This window comes from Podarcis melisellensis (assembly GCF_964234715.1).
Source record: "Podarcis melisellensis genome assembly, chromosome: 5".
Lineage (NCBI taxonomy): Eukaryota > Metazoa > Chordata > Lepidosauria > Squamata > Lacertidae > Podarcis > Podarcis melisellensis.
Genome location: NC_138537.1, coordinates 7,603,752 through 7,622,588, shown reverse-complemented (window position 1 = coordinate 7,622,588; position 18,837 = coordinate 7,603,752). Strand labels below are relative to the sequence as shown.

Here is an 18,837-nt window from a genome sequence, read left to right as displayed (position 1 = left end):
ACTGTTGGTTTATGCAACACAGTTAGAGAAGCCTGGATCTGCCCAGGGTTTGGCTCCCTGATCAAGATGAGACCCTTTGTGCCTTCTTGATTTCGAAGAGGCTGACATAAGGATCCATTTTCATGAATGATTTGCAATAGCGGGTAAAGAATGCATGAGTTGCAGCAGCAGCAAGCTGCAAATGACCCTTGCACACAAGCAGGCCTAGTGGTCACAGCAGCTCCTCCCAGTTGGTCTGGCCCCAATGAAGTCATTGATAGGACTGAAGGTCCCTGACTTCCCAGTGCTGCCTAAGTCTCCTCCCTCAGTTCCTTCCCCAGCAGCCTAAGGCTTTGTCATATTGTCTCTCCTTGCTCTGCCCTCTTCATTTCTCTGTGTGTTCTGGGAGACCAGGGGAAAGGGGAGCTGGTCACAGCCGGAGAGGGGGATCCCCTGGATTCTTCATCAGCCTGCCTCATCTGTGTCCGCTGTCCCCTTTCCTCTCCTGCCTCTGAGTCTGGACTGCCCTCTGCCAAAGAAATTACTCCAGGGACCGATGCAAAAACTGACCGTAACAATCGGTGGCAAAATCCAAGATTTTCAGGTAGATGGGAATCAGCGCCACCAATGTGTCCATCCCACACTTTCGCACCCAACCCAAAATAGGGGAAGGGGGGATTCTTAACAGTCCATTTGGGACTAAGCATGCTCAGAGGGCACAGAATTCTTCCTGACTGAGAGGGGTGGTGTGAGAGAGAATGGAAAATAAGCGACAAGGGGGAATGGAATGGAGTGGCTGAAGATGTCAAGAGAACAACACTCCACACTGCCACAACTTAATAATATCCCTGTGCGTGTCTCTTTGGAGAGTTGCATAAGTTTTTTTTTTTTAAATGACAGGTCCCTGACCCCGGGTAGATTACGATCTAAATTTTGACAATGGAGAGGACAACAGAAGGAGGGCCAGGAGAGGAGAGGAGAGGAGAGGGAAGGATAAATTACAGCACGATGTTCACAGCACTGAACTGGGGATGGATCCCTTCCTGCGTATAAGAACCCTGCTGTTTCAAAGCAGCCCAAGAAGATGGAGTGGGTGGCTGCTCAGCTTGATGTGCAGAAAGTGGCAAGGAAAGGAGCCGAGGTGCTCCATGTTTGTACCTGCCAAGCTGCCGGTCCCTGGGGTAGAGAAGCAGCTGGGTATAATGCACAAGGCGCTGTGATGATTTTTATCAGGGACCGCAACGGAAACAAGACACCTACTCTCTCTCTGTGTGTGGCAGAACGATTGAGGATTATGGAAGGGAAAACAGAAAGCACAATAATGGGTAATGCTTCAGTCATTAAAGTATCTTGACACATGGGCCCTGGAAGAAGCGCCTGCAGCGATGCAGAGAAGGTTTAGCAAAAATGAAGCTAAGCCGTGCATCTCCCTCTTGTGTGGAACATGGTGGTGCCCACCCTCTGTCTGGGAAGAACAGCTCAGGGGTTGAAACTTGTGGAACGTTTGGGTCAGCTCAAACCCATAAGACAAGGGTGCCTTAATAATCTGTAGCAAAAGAACAGAATAGGGTGCAAACGCTACAGACAGCTGCCTTCTGCGGCATTAGCTATCCTTCCCAATTTGGTGTCATCCGCAAATTTCATGAGCATCCCCTGAATTCCTTCATCCAAGTTGCTTATAAAGATGAGGAACAAGAAGGTTCCCAGGGAAGAACCCCAGGATTATGAGGAAGTGTTAGCAAGCACTCTTTGCATTCGGTCAGCCAACCCGCTACAAACTCCACATTTTACCAGCTCTTCCACAAAAATATCATGGGCTTTGTCAAAAGCCTTACTGAAACAGAGATACACTACGTCCACAGCATTCCCCTGATCCACCAAGCTTGTAACTTTTTCAAGAAAAGAAACGAGATTTATCTGGCATGACTTGTTTTTGAGAAACCCATGCCGGGTTTTAGTAATCGCAGCATCCTTTTCTAAGTGCTCACAAACTGACTTACAATTTCTTACTATTCATTTCCTCCCAGTTTTCAACATACAAAATACTTGATGGTTCTCCTCCTCTAACCAACAGCCGTGTGCTTGAACGTAAGAGACAAGCTAGACATGAGAACTGTGATGCATAAATAAAAAGCTTTCAGGTCTGATTAAACTTTGCAGCCAGAGGGAGAGGCGATCCAGATCAGGAATGCTGGGGAAAGCAACCTAGGAAGTTTCCTTATACCAGAGGTCAGCAAACTTTTTCAGCAGGGGGCCAGTCCACTGTCCCTCAGACCTTGGGGGGGGGGCGGACTATATTTTGAAAAAATAATAATGAACGAATTCCTATGCCCCACAAATAACCCAGAGATGCATTTTAAATAAAAGCACACATTCTACTCATATAAAAACACGCTGATTCCCAGGCCGTCCGCAGGTCGGATTTAGAAGGCGATTAGGCTGGATCCGGCCCCCAGGCCTGAGTTTGCCTACTATGCCTTATACCATGAGAGCAGAAGAGCTTGCTGGGTCAGGCTAATGGCCCACCTGGGTCAGCATCCTGTTCTTACAGTAGCCAAGTCATAACTTTGGTCCATCTAGTTCAATATTGTCTACACAGAGTATGCTCCTCCAGCTTTTGCTGGACTGCATCTCCCATCAGCCCCTTCAAGTGTGATCAGTCGCCAGGGACAGTGGGAGTTGTAGTTCAGCAACATCTGGTGGGACTCAGCTACACCGGCAAAGAAAAGAACGCTTTATATGCGTTGTTTATGCATTCTAACACTGTGACACCAGATGGCGATATGGAGTTCCGTTTTGGCTAACCTGATTTCTCATACAAAGTTTGCAACGCCTTTAACTGAAATGCTTCTTGGATGGGTCTAGATCCAGTCCTGGTATACACTGACAGGCAGTGGCTCACCAGGATTCCAGACAGGGGACACTCCTAGCCGTACCTGAAGATATTGGGGGTTGAACCAGGGACTGGTTTTCTGCCACTGACCTGCAGCCCTTCCTAAAGGGAATTAAACCCTTTCGTGCTGTGCCATCTTACAAATGAAAATTGTCCCGTCTTCTATTTGGAAAGAACTCCCATACATGTCTACAAAGAAAATGGTCCCTGCAAGGAGGATTTTCATTTGGAGAACACACACCCAATCTGGATCAAATAAAAATAAAAATGAAGCAGACAGGAGATCTATTCACCCATCGGTACCATCACCACATCTTTAAAAAAGAACCCCTTACCCAGGAAACGGCACAATCTATTATTTACCTAGCTCCTGAGGCATTTTTCGCCTGCCCCGTCACATAAAGATCTCCGGGTAGCTTCTGATAAATAAATGAAAACTACAAGAACGACATTAACTATTCAAAAAAATTAATTACGAAGTAGGACGCAAAGCCCCAAACACTACATAAATGATGGCTTTGTGGAGTTGTGAAGCTGGGCCTCGCGCACACATGCACAGGCACACAACGCCTTCTCGTGCATGACAAATGGGGCAAAGTTCCCAGGCAGGGCCCATTCCCAGCCTGCAGTGAGGTCAGCAGCAGCACATCATGGAAACGTCTTCAGGACGAGGGGTTGCGCAAGGCAACAGGTGCAGCGCAGGGAGACGGGTGACAAGGTGCGCAGAAGTTGCTACGAGAAACGTTTAATCGGCTGTCCGTCCCCACGACACGTGCCTAGATGCGCAGCCAGGAAAAGCAAGGGGGATGCCCTGCACTTTGGACCCTATTCTCATGGCTGCATGTAGGTTTATTTGCAGGCTACATCCTCCCTCTCCCCCAAGTCCCTCCTGCACGGAATAAAAGCCTTCCTGGAGCCAGATCCTGGCCTGTCCTTCTGCAAGGGAAGAGTGACCCTCCTAGAGGACCCTTACCTGCCCCTTCCGGCTTCTCCCTCCTGGCGCGGCATCAGCGCCAGCGGCTCGCAGGCACCGCCAGGGGCTCCTTCCGAAGCGGTTCTGGACTTGTAGCTTGCAACGAGGTGCATTTCCATGGCAACCAGTCACCATGGACTGATTTCTCCCAGGATACAGGCCTGGCTTTGTACTGACGTCAGCGCAGCACGAGACGTAGTATAACGAGCGAGCCAGGGAGACAGGCCATCGCAGGAGCTTGGGGCTGTGTGGGGAGGAAGGGGAGGGGGTCAAGGGGATAGGGGCTTGGGATTCGTTCTCCACAGGGTGGCAAGCTTGCCTCTGGACAGTTAGGCTGCAAGCTGGGGGTGCCTTGTGTATGGCTGAATGCTTTGCTGCTGCACCATACCACTCTTTTTTTGGAAATCCTCTCAGACAGAAAGCTAGCATATCAGGATGAAGGCTCATCAGCAGGCTAGCTTTCTGTGGGCAAGGAATGTTCATCTACAGAGCAGCGTCCAGTCATGTGGGCGCAGGACTTGGGTCTAAGGCTCCGGTTCTGGGAGAAACCCCATTTAAGAATCAGGCATCTGTTGCATTTAAGGTGTCTGCCAGGAATTCTTTCTTTCTTTTTTATTTCATTTCTATCCCACCTTTTTCTTCCGATGAGCTCAAGGCAGTGTATATGGTTCTCCTCCTCCCCATCTCATCCTCACAAACAACCCTGTGAAGTAGGTTAGGCGAAGAGATGGTGGTTGGCCCAAGGTCACCCCAGTAAACTGAGCAGTGGCTGAGTGGGGATTCGAACCCTGCTCTCCCACATCCAATCCAACATTCTAACCCAGAGCTTTCCAAACTGTGCGTCGCAACACGTTAGTGTGCCAGCTGCAGTGTGTGGGTGTGTCATGCAAACACTCCCCACCGGAAAGGGGTTAGTTTAAGCTCTGGTTTGCTAGTAAAACTAAATTGCTGCGTCGCGAAATGGTGCGGGTCTAAAGATGTGTCACCGACATGAAAAGTTTGGAATGCTCTGCTCTAACCATTAGGCCGCACAGGGAGGGGGAACCTGTTGTTCTCCATTATGTTGCTGGATTTCTTGCTCCTCAGCCAGCAAGGCCAATTGGGACCAGTTCACCCAGCCATAACTGCTTTGAGGGCTTCTTTTTACAATCATGCAGTATGTATATAAACTTTGTGAAATAAACGGTCAGGATTATGGATGTTTTGATGGCAAAAATATATGTGGGGGGGGGCATCAAAGGTCCCCCACACCTGCCTTACCTCAACTTCCCTGTGTAGCGCATTCATCCTGCAGTAGGACCTATCCATATTCACTAGATTCTAGCTCAGTGTTTCTCAAACTGGGTTCTCTGGCTGTTGTAGGACTACAACTTCCATCATCCATGACCACTGGTCCTGCCAGCTAGGGATGATGGGAGTTGTAGTCCAACAGCACAGAGCCAAGTTTGAGAAACGCTGAGTCCTTTATGTCTACTCGGAGCTGCAACCACGCTTCAAAGTCTTTCATCGATGCCCCAATATGTTTAACTGGACATTTAAGAAATTGAACCCAGGACTTTCTGCCCACAAAGGATTTGCCTTCTGCCGAATTTGTAGGGTGTCTCTGGAAAACCTGAACCCGTGCACTCTGCAGTCCCTCAAAGCCGGGCATGTGAAATGGTCTCTCGGGCTGAGCTCAGGCACCCTACTTGGGGTGTACTTGCAGGCAGCAAATGCACACCCAATTTAAAAACAATTTTCCTAAAGAGATTTTTCTACTGCAATCTGGCGTTCACATTCTAAATTATTTTATCCTTTTAGTATCGCCGGCACTCTTTCGCTGGGCGTATACTAAAGAGCAGAGGATCAGATCTGCAAGTAAACAAACAAGCAAATAAATAACTATTTCTATCCGGCCGTTTCGGCTCTTAAGGGAGCATTCATGGTGACTCACATCATTAATAAAACACAGTCCAAACAATAACCATAAAAAATTATTACAGCGGAACAAAAATGAAGCAGTAGAGGAAAAATTAACACAATAGAAAGCCTCGCTTTCCCACTCAAGCAACAGATAGCTCCCCCCCCCCACCAAAAAAAACCCCTGTCTGCAACATTGTTAAAGAGGTGTCAAAATACAGAGTGGCAAGGGGGGGGGGGGACACAGCCAAACCTCCTGCAGCAAGGAGTTCCACCAATTTTACAGTTAAATTTCATGCAAAAGCTCTCACCGTTGTTCAGAACGTACTGGCAATAATTGCAATGTTCTGGCTTTTACACAAAACATTCTGGCAACTGGGCTTGGTTCTCTCCTCTCATACACACAACAACAACAACAATTTATTATTTATACCCCACCCATCTGACTGGGTTTCCCCAGCCACACACACACACCACCCTCTGCCCAAATATGCTGGCAATTCTAGATACTGGCCTGGTAGGATTTCCAGCAACCTAGAAAAAAAGCAGCAACCTAGGACTCAGCTACATTAGTTTAAAAAACCAGTGTTTTGAATGTGTTACAAACATGCGACACCAGATGGCGATGGAGAGCAAAAATAAATTATTTGAGATTTTCAATAGTGCTTTTTTTTGTTATAATGATTTATTTCTGACTGATTTATAGGGTCTTTTCCCCTGTGTGTAGATCCACCCCTAGGCTGCTCCTGAGCTATTAAGAGAGCTTTGATATGTAGAAATCATCAGCTGAGATGACGCTCTTCATTGCTGCAACTAACTTGATTGCCTGAACATTGCTGCTATCCTACTGCTGTTTAAAGGAACAGTTACAGGGACCATACAGTTGCTTGGGTATGGGGGTGTATTTACATGGGCACAGAGACATGTCTCCCATGTGATCTAAGGTTCTACAAGGGGGCGGACACATCTACTTCAGCCTGAGGGCTGCATTTCTTTCTGGGCAACCTTGCAAGCGCCATATGCCAGTGTTGTCGGAGCCAGAGGCTAAAGTTGGCAGAGCAATGAATGTTAATTTTACTTTGGTGAAATTCGTTTCTACACACACACAGGTGGATACACACATACAAAAAAATGCTGTGAAAATACTATTTTTTTTAAAAAAAAAGTTGAAAAATACTTTGAGTTTGGCATAGCTCACTATTGCCATCTAGTGTCACATATGTGTATTGCACTTCACAACACATTTAAAACGTTTTATTTGCAGCTGTATAGCTGAGTCCACACACAGAGAGAGCAACGCATCCTCTGTGCAGATGAGCAAGAGACATAATCAGTTTGACGACACAGCCAGGCAAAAACAATAGGGATGGTGTGGTGCGGGACTTGTTGAGGGGTGTGGCCTGGAGTGAGGGGTGTGTGTGGCTAAGGGCCAGGCAGAGAGCCCCATGGCTCTTCTGCCCCACTTTCACCAACTAGCACCTGGCCTCGTTTTCTCACCTCCTGAGAACTTAGACGAGATTTAAGCCACTTCCCATAAAGTTATCCTGACTGCAGACCAACAGCTGGCTTGTCCTTCAGAACACGCCACTTGCTTTGGCGAGAGAGAAAGGTGAAAGGAATCCAGTCTTGGGGACGCAGTTGCTCTCTCCAAGCAGACTGCTTGGATGCTACCCGATTAGCAGCACAGCCTTAGAGCCCATCTCTGCAGCATTTGGTGGGACTTGGCTGCACGGTAGCAGCCGCACAGGTCTTGCCATTCTTGCATTTCCCCCCCTGGTGCTTTCTGGAAAGCACCCCCACCCCCCACCTGCACTCTGAGCAGCACTGCCAGGGAAACAATAACAAAACCGGCTGGCTTATAAAACCTGCCATTTTCAGGCACACGGCATCTGCGCTGTTGTTCGAGGGTGTTGTCATAGTACCCGAGGAGCAAATCCAAGATTGGGGCTCCCTTTCTCTGAGGCCTCCAAGAGACATGGAGCAAAGGGGTGGCTCCTTTCTAACAGGTTGCTCTGCCCCGCTAAGAAGCAGGGCAGAGCCATTCAGAAAGACAAAGCAGGGACCAACAACATATAAAGGGTCACTGGGTAGCCACCCTTGTTTTGCAGGATTCAGGAGTACCCTCTCACTGCTGAAACAGCAATCTTAAATCCAACCCTGCGGATATTCATCTGAAACACACCCACACCCAATGGACCATCAAACTACCAAAACACAGTGGATAGAGCACAGATCCCTCCTTCAGCTTTGAGCATCTCCAGCAGTGGCAGCTGGTAGCCAAGGAGCTGGAAGACAGAGAGAGCCAGCTAATTCTTGCTTTCTCCCCCATCCTCTTCCCTGCTGAGTTCTGCAAGGGAGGAGGAAATGGACAGCCAGGACCACCTGCTGCACTTGGTTGGTGGGGCAGTACCCCAATGGGCAAGCCTCACTTGCGTAGGGCTGCCTCTGAAGAAAGTTCAGAAGCTTCTGCTGGTGCAGAATTGGGCAGCCAAGTTGCTCACTGGGACAAGACGGCTTGAGCATATTACACCGATCCTGACCTGACTGTGCTGGCTGCCAGTTAGTTTCTGGGCCAAACTCAGAATGCTGGGTTTGATCTGGAAAGCGTTAAATGGCTCAGGATTGCAATACCGCAAGGACTGCCTCTCCCCATATAAACCGTCCTAGACTCTGCATTCATCATCTGAGGCCCTTCTTCGTGTGCTTCCTCTACGTGAGGTCTGGAGCACGGTAACACCAGAACGGGGCCTTCTCTGTAGTGGCTCCCCGTCTGTGGAATGCTCTCCCCAGGGAGGTTTACCTGGTGTCTTCATGATACATTTTGAGGCGCCAGGCCAAAAAGTTCCTATTCAACCAGGCCTTTGGCTGATTATTATTCTACAGCCTATAAAATGTGTCTGTGGGAAGGGAGGGGTTATTGTTCTGTTGTTTCGATTTAATTATTTACTTGTGTTTTATCTTGCATTTTATTCTGTGAACCACCCTGAGTTCTTATGATGAAGGAATCACCACCTGTTGGGAGTAGGCAAATAATCTGACCCAATGTGAAGCAGCTACCTGTGTTTCTATTAAAGGTAAAGGTAAAGGGACCCCTGACCATTAGATCCAGTCGTGGCCAACTCTGGCTCATATCGCTTTACTGGCCGAGGGAGCTGGCGTACAGCTTCTGGGTCATGTGGCCAGCATGACTAAGCCGCTTCTGGCGAACCAGAGCAGCACATGGAAACGCTGTTTACTTTCCCGCCGGAATGGTACCTATTTATCTACTTGCACTTTGACGTGCTTTCGAACTGCTAGGTGGGCAGGAGCAGGGACCGAGCAACAGGAGCTCACCCCAGGGATTCGAACCGCCAACCTTGTGATTGGCAAGCCCTAGGCTCAGTGGTTTAGACCACAGCGCCATCCGCGTCCCGTGTTTCTATTACCTGTGAGTATTTACAGGTTTTCATGCTCCGTGCTGTGAAAAGCTTCGCCAGTGTCTGCAGACCAAGCTGCTGTTAATAGGCGTAGGAGCAGGCCAGCCAGGGGTTTGCTTTGGTCAGTTGACAACCCTTGGTGCTTCCTGGCTCCCTTGTGAGCAAGTCATTGGAAAAGTCATAATTCTGGCCAGGCCAAATCAGAGACCTACTGCTTTCGACTTATTAGCCATTTAGTTAGAATGCTAGGAGCAGGGACCACCCGGGGCGAGGTAATTGAATTAATCCCAGCATTTGAAAGAAGGCCCCCCCTGGAGTGTGTAAAAAACACTGAAGCTGCTAAAGTCAGACAGGGACAGCTCCCAGGGAGTAGGAAATGCAGGATGAGAGATGAGATTCCTTAATGGCCTGATCTTTAACAGCTGACTGCATTGGGTAGGATGGGTGACTTTTCTTCCTGACAGATGTTCTGCACCTTTAAGCAACTGCGCTATCAAGGTCAAACAAAACCAGCAACAGAAAGGACAGTAAAATTTAAGAATTCAACAGGTATACCTTTGCCCATCAATGCATCTCATGTCCTTGTCAGGCTGCACCAGTTGAATTTCCATCATAATTTGCTCCTGGTAAAAATGCAGAAGCTATGCAGGCAAGTGGGGTGGGGTGGGGGGGAGAGGCAGAAACCTCATCCTACTGAAACCATCGACTTCTCAAATATGAAATATATTAAAAAATTAAAAAATTGTCCAGTAGCACCTTAGAGACCAACTAAGTTTGTCTCTGGTATAAGCTTTCATGTGCATGCACATATCTGAAGAAGTGTGCATGCATACGAAAGCTTATACCAAGAACAAACTTAGTTGGTCTCTAAGGTGCTCCTGGACAATTCTTTAATTTATATATATATTTCGACTGCATCAGACCAACACGGCTACCCACCTGATTCTCAAATATGAATTCTGAAGGGCTTTGCCATCAGAAGCAAAGTAAGTCAACCTTCTCCCTCCTTATTTTACATATGCATATAACAGTTTTGCTGTGTTTAAAGCAAAACTGGTACCCTCGCCCTGTCTTCTTGCCTGCCTTACTTCATTGCTATTTTCTGCTTGAACTGAGTTTGCAGCTTTATGTAAGTAAACAATATTTTTATATCCTTACATTAAGGACTTCTGTGTGGTTATTTTGTTTAGAGGGATAATAAAGGGAGAATCCAGACTGCCAAAGGCATCCTGGATAATTATACAAAGCCATGCAGCTTTGTCTCCAGTTTCCATGTTAATACCACAAAGGATGATATATTTTTAACTCTGCTAAACTAAACACTAATCTTCCTCAAGTGAATAAGAGGAAGGCTAATTAATAAATAATAGAGCCTCTCCTACCCTCCAAATCCATCCCAACAAGTTCCATTGTCACACTCCTTATTTTGCGCATTCACACACACATCACCCTGTTTTGCTGTGCATGAAACACAACTGAACTGAGCCTGAATCTTTTCCCTGTTATCCTCACCCTGTCTTCCTCTTCTCTGATAGACGCTTCTCCTTTGGAAAAGCTTGAGAGGGTAAGCTCCTCAAGGCAGGGACCTCTTTTCAGTGCGGAACACTGTGGGCGTTAGTGGTACAGTACAAATGCTAAATAATATACTCAGTGGCTTTGGGAAAGGTGAATTACGTGCTGGGGAATGTTACAAAAGGGAGTGAACACGAAACCTCCAATATCGTAATGATGTTATACAAATCTATAGTTCTACAGCCACACTTGGAATGCAGAGCACAGTTCAGGTCACAGGACCTCAGAAGGGATATTGTACAGCTGGAAAATGTTCAGAAAAGGGCAACCAAAATGTACTACAACTCCCAACAACCCTGGAGCTGATGGGAGTTGTAGTCCCAAACCAGTGGAGAGCATCAGGTCGGGGGAGGCTGGAGCTGACAAGCACAGAACCAATGGACCAATAGCGCACAAGTCTCCCTTCTTTCCCGCCCCCGTGCCACGCAGGAGCTCCCACCATGCGCCAGCTTAAGCTGCATGCACCTTAAGGCTGTTGCTGCAGCAACATCTATCTCCCCCCGCAGTCCTGCCAGCCTAGAAGCAGAGTGATGAAAAAGGGCACCTCGAGAGAATCCTGGCTGTCCACAGAGCTTTGGCGAACCAGCCTGCGCACTAGGGAGGTCCGGGTGTGGCCCAGGGGCGAGAGGGCGGGCAGGGACTTCGCCTCGGTCCACTCCACGTGCAAAGTAGTGTCCACAGCCACTGCAGGGGAGAGCAGAGAGTGAGGTCAACCTCCGGGGAACAAGAAGGAGTGAGCAAAAGCAGGCGGTCTCCCTTTTGCAACCAAAAATCAGGCTCGTCACATTGCACAGCACATCATCCATTCATGGAACCACCCCCTGGCTGTGAGATTGTGGCAGCAGGCATGGGCTTTCAAAGAGGGTCAGAGGACTGTGGTCACATCCGCATGACACACTGTGATGGCCTGGGAATCTGATTCAGAGGCTGAACCGGAGGAATCCTAGCCTGCACAGGAGTCCCTGCCTCCAGGGCCAGCTGAGCCGGGGCAGGGCCTTGAATCTGAAGCGCCTGCACCTGTGCCAGATCCTCAGGAGCAGGCACCAGGTGAATCCACTCTGGTGATTGAGGACCCATTGCCTACAGGTGCGCCTCTCCCAGCCCTGTCAGGGGAAGGCGAGCCTCCCCCTGGGTCCAGTAACCCTCCAGCCTCTCCTGAGCTGCAGAGGCTCAGGGCAGAGAGGCGGAGGGAACTGGGTTCTCTCAGGAGGAGTGCTTACCTTAAGGCCAGGAGAGGCTGGTCACCTGTGGGCCAGGACCACCCCTGGCCTCAGAGAAGATAAAGGCCAGTCAGCCCGGTCCCAGGTAGCGGGAGCAACGTTGGAAACCTATTTCTGCCAGCACCCAGACCTGTTCTTCCAGAGTTCCCAACCTTGCCCGGCTCCTTGCTTTGGACCTCACTTTGCCCTTGGTGGACAGACTCCAGACCCTCGACCCAGGACCGGACTCTGACCACGCCTCATGGTAACCTCCCCCCCGGGACCAGCACACACACATTGAAAGCATTCTTATACGAATTTCACAGTCGCGGCTCCCCGCTTCCCAAAAAGAATGCTGGGAACTGTAGTTTGTTGAGGGTGCTGGGAGTTGCAGTTATGTGAGGGGTCTCTCGGCACCCCAAACTACAGTTCCCAGGATTCTCCAGGGGAAGCCTTGACTGTTTACAGCGGGGAAAGAGTGCTTTATGTGTATGGATGTGACCCTGGCGGTGGGTAGCTGGCTTCATGGCACATCCAGGATCTTTGACCCTGAAAACCAGCTGCAGATGGGCAGCAAGAGAAGGGCAATGGCTATGCCCCACTTGTGAGCTTTCCATGGGCATTTGGTTGCCTTTGGATTCCAAGCACCTGCTTCGTTTTCATTCCACGCTTCCTCCAAGGAGTTCCAAGTGGATTTCCTCTTATTCTTATGCCTGCAACAACCCTACGAGGTAGGCTAGTCTGAGAGACAGCCACTGCCTCCAGATCATGCTCTCAGCGGAGGAGAGGGATTTGAACTCTCACTTGCCTAGTCTTTATTTAAGGACCCCTGGATGGTTGAGTCTAGTCAAAGGCAACTATGGGGTTGTGGCGGTCATCTCGCTTTCAGGCTGAGGGAGCCAGCGTTTGTCCACAGACAGCTTTCCATGTCATGTGGCCAGCATGACTAAACTGCTTCTGGTGCAACGGAGCACTGTGATGGAAGCCAGAGCGCACAGAAACAACATTTACCTTTCCATCACAGTGGTACCTATTTATCTACTTGCACTGGTATGCTTTTGAACTGCTAGATTGGCAGGAGCTGGGACAAAGCAACGGGAGCTCACCCCTTCACACGGATTTGAACCGCTGACCTTCTGATCAGCAAGCCCAAGAGGCCCAGTGGTTCAGACCACAGCGCATACCACACTGATTCCAATTCTGACAAAAAGCAGGAATTTTGAAGCATGGACAAACCGTGGGGTCTGTCTCTCTCTCCCCCCCCCTCACCCAGTCACAATCCACAGGCACATTCTGTATCAACAGTAGGGAAACCTTTGCAACTCGAGGGCAACATTCTGCTTCTGCGTAATCCTTCAGGGGCCACATGGCCGTGGCAGGCAGAGCCAAGAACAATAATGGGAGAAGGAAGGAATGCACATTTCACTTCAGTGAAGTAGGCAGATTTCCACTCACAAGCCCCTCTCTATTGTCCATTCAAGCAAGTAGCATTGTCAGAGTGCAAGGACTCCTTGATGCCAGGCAAAGTTGCAGTCAAGGAAGGTGCAAAGTGGCACAGCCTTGAGAGGGACCCAAGGGCCACATGGAGCACCCTGGAGGGCCACATATGGCCCACAGCTCTGAGGTTCCCTGTACCCACCCTAGATCTATTTTTACCTGTGTTATAGCAACTTCCCACCAAAAAGGAATGGATAAGTAATGTGATTGACTATTATGTGGAATTGCCAAAGGTAACAGCTAAAATAGGAGAACCTAAAGACGATTGTTTTGTGGAAGAATGGAAGCTTTTTTCTGGACTGTCTAAAGCAATATTATAGTACGATGAATTTGCAAGCAGGATTTGAACTATGAGCAACAGAAGGAATTAGAAGTTATTGTATCATTGTTATGGTATAAAAGACAGAAGATAGGGTGCAGCAAGGGAGGGAAATAAAAAAACACCATGGAAAAAGGGGTGGGAAGTAGACAAAACAAAACAAAAACGTTATGTATTGGAATATATATACAGTATGTGAATTTTTTGATATTTAATAAAATACAACTGGAAAAATACATCTGTTCTAGCAACGGATAAAAGCAGATATTAACTGCCCAGAGCAAAGCATGTTGGCTTCCAGATGAAAGGTTTTGCTACCAGAATTTAATTCCTCTGTTCTCTCACTGGAATAACTGTAAGGTTTTACAGCCACATCACACATTCAAAGCACATCCCATGCACATTTAAAGCTCACAACGTCTGCCAGAGAACCCTGGCAATGGCAGTTTCCTCCTCGCTGAGCTACAATTCCCAGCCCCTTAATGAACTATAGTTCCCAAGATTCTCCGAGGGGAGGAAGGTATTTTAAATACATTTTTGATGTGCTTTAAATGCATGTCATATGCAGAGTCAACCCATTGGAACTAAATCAACAAGTTGCTTGCAAGGAATGACTGTGGCTCAGTGGTATAGTATCTACTTTGTACTCAGGAAAAGGTCCCAGTTCCAATCCGTGGTATCTCAAAGATGGCGCTGTGTGAATCCTCGGAGAGCTTCTGCCATTTAGCATAGAATAGAGCACATGTGGGGAATCTGTAGCCCTCTGGATATTTTGGTGGACTACAAAGCCCATCATCCCTGACCCCTGGCCATGCTGACTAGGGCTATTGGGAGCTGGAGTCCAACACCATTTAGACTTAGACCAGGGCTTCTGAAACTTGGGCCTCCAGCTGTTTTTGGGCTACAATTCCCATCATCCATGGCCACTTGCTAGCTAGGGATGATGGGAGTTGTAGTCCAACAACAGCTGGTGACCCAGGTTTGGGGGGCCCTGGACTAGATGAACCAGCAAGCTGGCTAGAGATAAATTAGCTTCTTACCTAAAGTCCTCTGGTTTTAATGAGTCTGCTCTGAGTATGCCTAACAGCAAACGCCACCCATTGTGGTTACCTGCAGCCTTCCAGGACCCAGTGCAAACTTGTCTGACGCTGAGTCAAACCACTGGTGCATTTTGCTGAGTATAGTCTATACTGGCTGACACCGGCTCTCTGGGATTTCGGGAGATGCTGGGGGATTGAACCCAGAACCTTTGGCTTGCAAGGCAGATCCTTTACCACTAAGCTGCTCCCTCTCTCCTCTGCTTTCTGCAACTCCTGCCAGGAATGGAGTGGGGGGCTACCAGCTGACCCCACACCTCTCCTAGCTCCCTAGGCTGCTTTCACCTGCCAGGGGAAGCAGAAATTAAGTTTCTCCTCTGCTCCATTATTCTGCTGCTGCTCGGATTTCTTTCCTGGGGCTTTCCGAAGGAGCCCTGCAGACAGTGGCTGGCTGCATGGGGCTGTGTGCCAGGAACTGCATTCAGTCTTCGGGGACTGCTAAAGGAGCTTGTCAGGAGATGTGTAGAGAGTCGCAGAGTATAAAGCCAAGGGAAAGTGTCTGCCAGCCTCCCTCTCCTAAGCAAGCAAAAGGAACAGGATACACACATCCACACCTCCCGCCTCTGAGCGCTGCCAGGTTTTCCCCCGGGCACCCATGCCACACACTCTCTCTCTCTCCAGGAGAATCAGGTGGTGGTGTTCTCCTCCAAACGATAGCCCTCCGTTTTAAGAAAATGTGGACTTCTGGCAATCTGATGCTGAGGGTAAATGGCAGGAGTTGCAGGTGCCTAGCGTACCCTTTCTGGCAAGGTCTCAAAGACAGCCTGGTTGGCAGCTGGCGAAGAAAGTCAGAGTGACCGCTGAGTCAGTCCAGCCCTGTGATTCACAAAAGTGGTACCTGCAACAAAATGTTGCAGTGGAGAGGGCTGCTGTTCAGGATCCCGGCTATTCCATTCTATCTGTGCCCGTCCCCCTCCATGAAAACAACAGTCCCTGAATACAGCAAAATATACGGCTAAAAGACCCAAGTGGATATGTGTGTGCCACACTCCCCATGGAGAAAGAGAGGCTAGGATTTGATGCTCCCAGATTGTCTAGAATTCTGTAGCAGTCAGCATTCATGGGAACAGTGCATGCATCCCATAACAAAAATGCTTAGGTAGCTGCTGGGCTGCAGCTCGTTCCACTAATAATAATTGTTTCATGACTCTCACTCCAGCTGCCTGTTGGGTCCACCTGTTATCGCAAGCCTGAGAGCAAGGCTCTGGCCGGTCTTAGCAATTGCATGCCAGCTCTCCTGCAGATCCCTGCATGCAGCAGGAGGATCTGTGACTCTCCACGGGGCTGCGTGTGCCCGCTTCTGCCACAGTCCCAATGCAGAAACGACTTCTTCCTGCCCATCTAGCTGAGGTTTATTGCGCTTCCAGTTCATTGTGCGATCCCTGCTCCTCTTTAATGCAAGGTTGGGGGTGTGTGTTGTTTTTCTGGAGATTCCACACAAATTCTGTTGCCAGCATCAAGATGACAGTCATATTCCCCCTTCCCTATTTAATTCATTTTCTCCCCAGGGAAAATGCAAGAATTTAAAGAATAGCTATGTTTTGCCAATGACCTGTTTGCAATATTTTAACAACAATATTCAGCCCCCATCTGGAAACATCCTTAGAATCCTCTGGACCTCTTCAATAAGAATTGAAATTAATGCCACAAAAGTTACTCACTCGAAATACCTTTACCAGCGTATACTTGCCCACACGTACCTATTTCTACTTGAGATAGCATAGTGGGTTTTTTTAGTGCTATGAATAGTATTTTTCAGCGCGTAGAAGGCTGTTTTAACAGGCGATTGTTGCTTGTGGTGTGTATACACCTGCCACTCCTGCCTCTAGGCAGTTTCCATATTGTTTGAAAACCCCGCAAAGCACTTTCGGCCAGAAGTGACTTCAGGGCAAAATAAACTGTGTGTGCGAACGTCTGCACTCCTTCCCCACCCCCATGAAAAAGAAACCTCTCTCAAATCACTTCAAACTTTCAAGCTCTGTTAAAAATGAAAGTAAAGTCCTGCCCATAAGATATAAGTCTAAATACCAAATGAGGGCAAAGTTGGATTTCAGGGAGAACGATGGGTTCACCCACACTGGGCACTGAGCCAAGAGGGGTGTAGGAGGGGATACACAAATCGACATTGCATAAATTAACATATTGCTTGTGTATGGTGTACTGCATATGAAACTTAGCAATAATGCACCACTGGACAAGTTACTATAGTTATATGTTGTCCTTATATTTACATGAACACCAATAAAAATTATCTGGAAATGCAACAATGATATAGAATGGAAGGTGTGAGGAGGAGGAGGGGGTGCCAGATTTTGGCATCAGACAGGGTGCCTCCAAAATGTGAAAGCCCAAAGTCTGCCACTGATGAGGGCAATACCTTTATTAGGCCAACCCAAAATAATGTGCAAACCTTTCAGGTCCACGGGTCTCTTCATCAGGCCAGAGCAAAGCTGGGGGGGGGTGGAGTTGGCTTGGGGTCTGCCTCTGGTCAGAGCCTTTAGATGGGATTGCAAGTTGCAGACATTGAAAAGGGGCTCTGTGAGGTTCTATGCACCTAACACTGCCATGGGGTAGGAAAGGAACATATAATACTTTATTTTTATTTTTTCAAACATGAGGGTATGTTTTCCTTTTCCCCTCTGCTGCAGTGTTAGGTGCAATGAGACCTGCATAGCACCTCGCGGATCCTCCTTTCAATGTCTGCTGCTGGCTCCTCCCTTGCTGCGTCTTAAGCCTCTGACCAGCCACCGGCTCCGAGGCGTCGCCAGCTCTTTTCCTCTGCCCTTCCTCTTGCTCTGTGCAGCAGCATCAAGCCTGATGAAGAGTTCTGGAGAACCCAAAGGCTTGCGCACTTCCTCTGTGACATTCCGGCTGGCCTAATAAAAGGCATTGCCATCGTCTGGATTTTTAAATTCACAAACTACAGTCTGTCTCCAGCCTGTCTGCTGATGTACATGATCTACTACAGAATTACGTGGTACAGCTCTTGATGGATTGTATCCCTTCAGCCTCCAGGGAGATGGAACAAATGCTTGAATATGAACATTTACACACACACACACACAAATGTTGTTGTCTTTTTAAAGGATCACAATGCATGCAAAAGTAGTCAAAGGGAACGTTCAAAGCTAGCTTTTTTTTCCTGCCTTGCTGATTTTGAGAGAAGGGACGTGGCTCAGTGACAGAGCAGCTGTTTATGCATGAAGAAGATCTCTGGTTCAGTTTCCAGCATCTCTAAGTAGGCCCGAGAAAAGCCTCTTCCTGAAACCCTGGAGAGATGCTGCAGGTCTGTGTAAGCAATACTGAGCTACATGGACCAGTGGTCTGATTTGGTATAAGGCAACTTCCTACATTCCTATACTTTGGTAGGAAGTGTGATCAATGAGCATAATCATTCTCTCTCTCTCTCTCTCTCTCTCTCTCTCTCTCACACACACACACACACACACACACTCACACACAAGTGGTACAGTCCAACCCCCAATAATACATCATGCAAGGGTCTTCAGAGTGTTGCTCAGCTCCTAAGCAAGGGAGAGTGGAAACCAGTTCCCTTCCAGTCAATAAAACTTACAAGTGAAATTCAGCCCAAATCACATAGATACTGTTTCGTGCTCATGGTTAACTAAGCAGAGAGATGTTCCCATGTGGTTTCGGTTCCTGGGATATGCGAAAAGCATACTGCTGAGATAATGCATGAATGAACGCAGGCCAAAGAACGTCTTGCAATATAGCATGCAAACTATGGAACATGCAAAGCAGCCTTAAATATCTACTGACTATAAATGGGGCAAAGTTCCTGCAAAAGGCAGCATTTGCTGTGCATCGTCACTGTCGTGGGAAAGGGAGGTTCGTCCCTCTGGCTCAGGGATTCTATGGAAACTAAGGCTAGGTACACATTAGAGGCTTAAAAGGTCATTTGCTGCGAAGTCATTTCCCACACTCCAGAACGAGAGCAGGGACGTTACCAGTTTGGTTTTTCCTACACCTACA

General features: G+C 48.2%; 1 protein-coding gene and 1 long non-coding RNA gene across 5 annotated transcripts in view; one reads left to right on the top strand and one right to left on the bottom strand.

Annotated features, from left to right (window-relative positions):
* Nucleotides 1-18,837, top strand: part of LOC309370053 — a 394,628-nt gene that overhangs the window by 339,838 nt on the left and 35,953 nt on the right. The gene's annotated exons all lie outside the window — the stretch shown is intronic.
* FAM131A (family with sequence similarity 131 member A) overlaps nucleotides 1-18,837 on the bottom strand; it is a 58,922-nt gene that overhangs the window by 28,566 nt on the left and 11,519 nt on the right. For 2 of the 4 annotated variants that reach the window (XM_081911325.1, XM_081911327.1), the window contains exon 2: nucleotides 11,277-11,416. The exons of 1 other annotated variant lie outside the window; for it this stretch is intronic. In XM_081911325.1, the coding sequence (XP_081767451.1) occupies nucleotides 11,277-11,416 (140 nt within the window). Of the gene's footprint in view, nucleotides 1-3,845; nucleotides 3,969-11,276; nucleotides 11,417-18,837 lie in introns of those variants that run through there. One more of the 4 variants, XM_081911326.1, reaches the window with a different exon arrangement.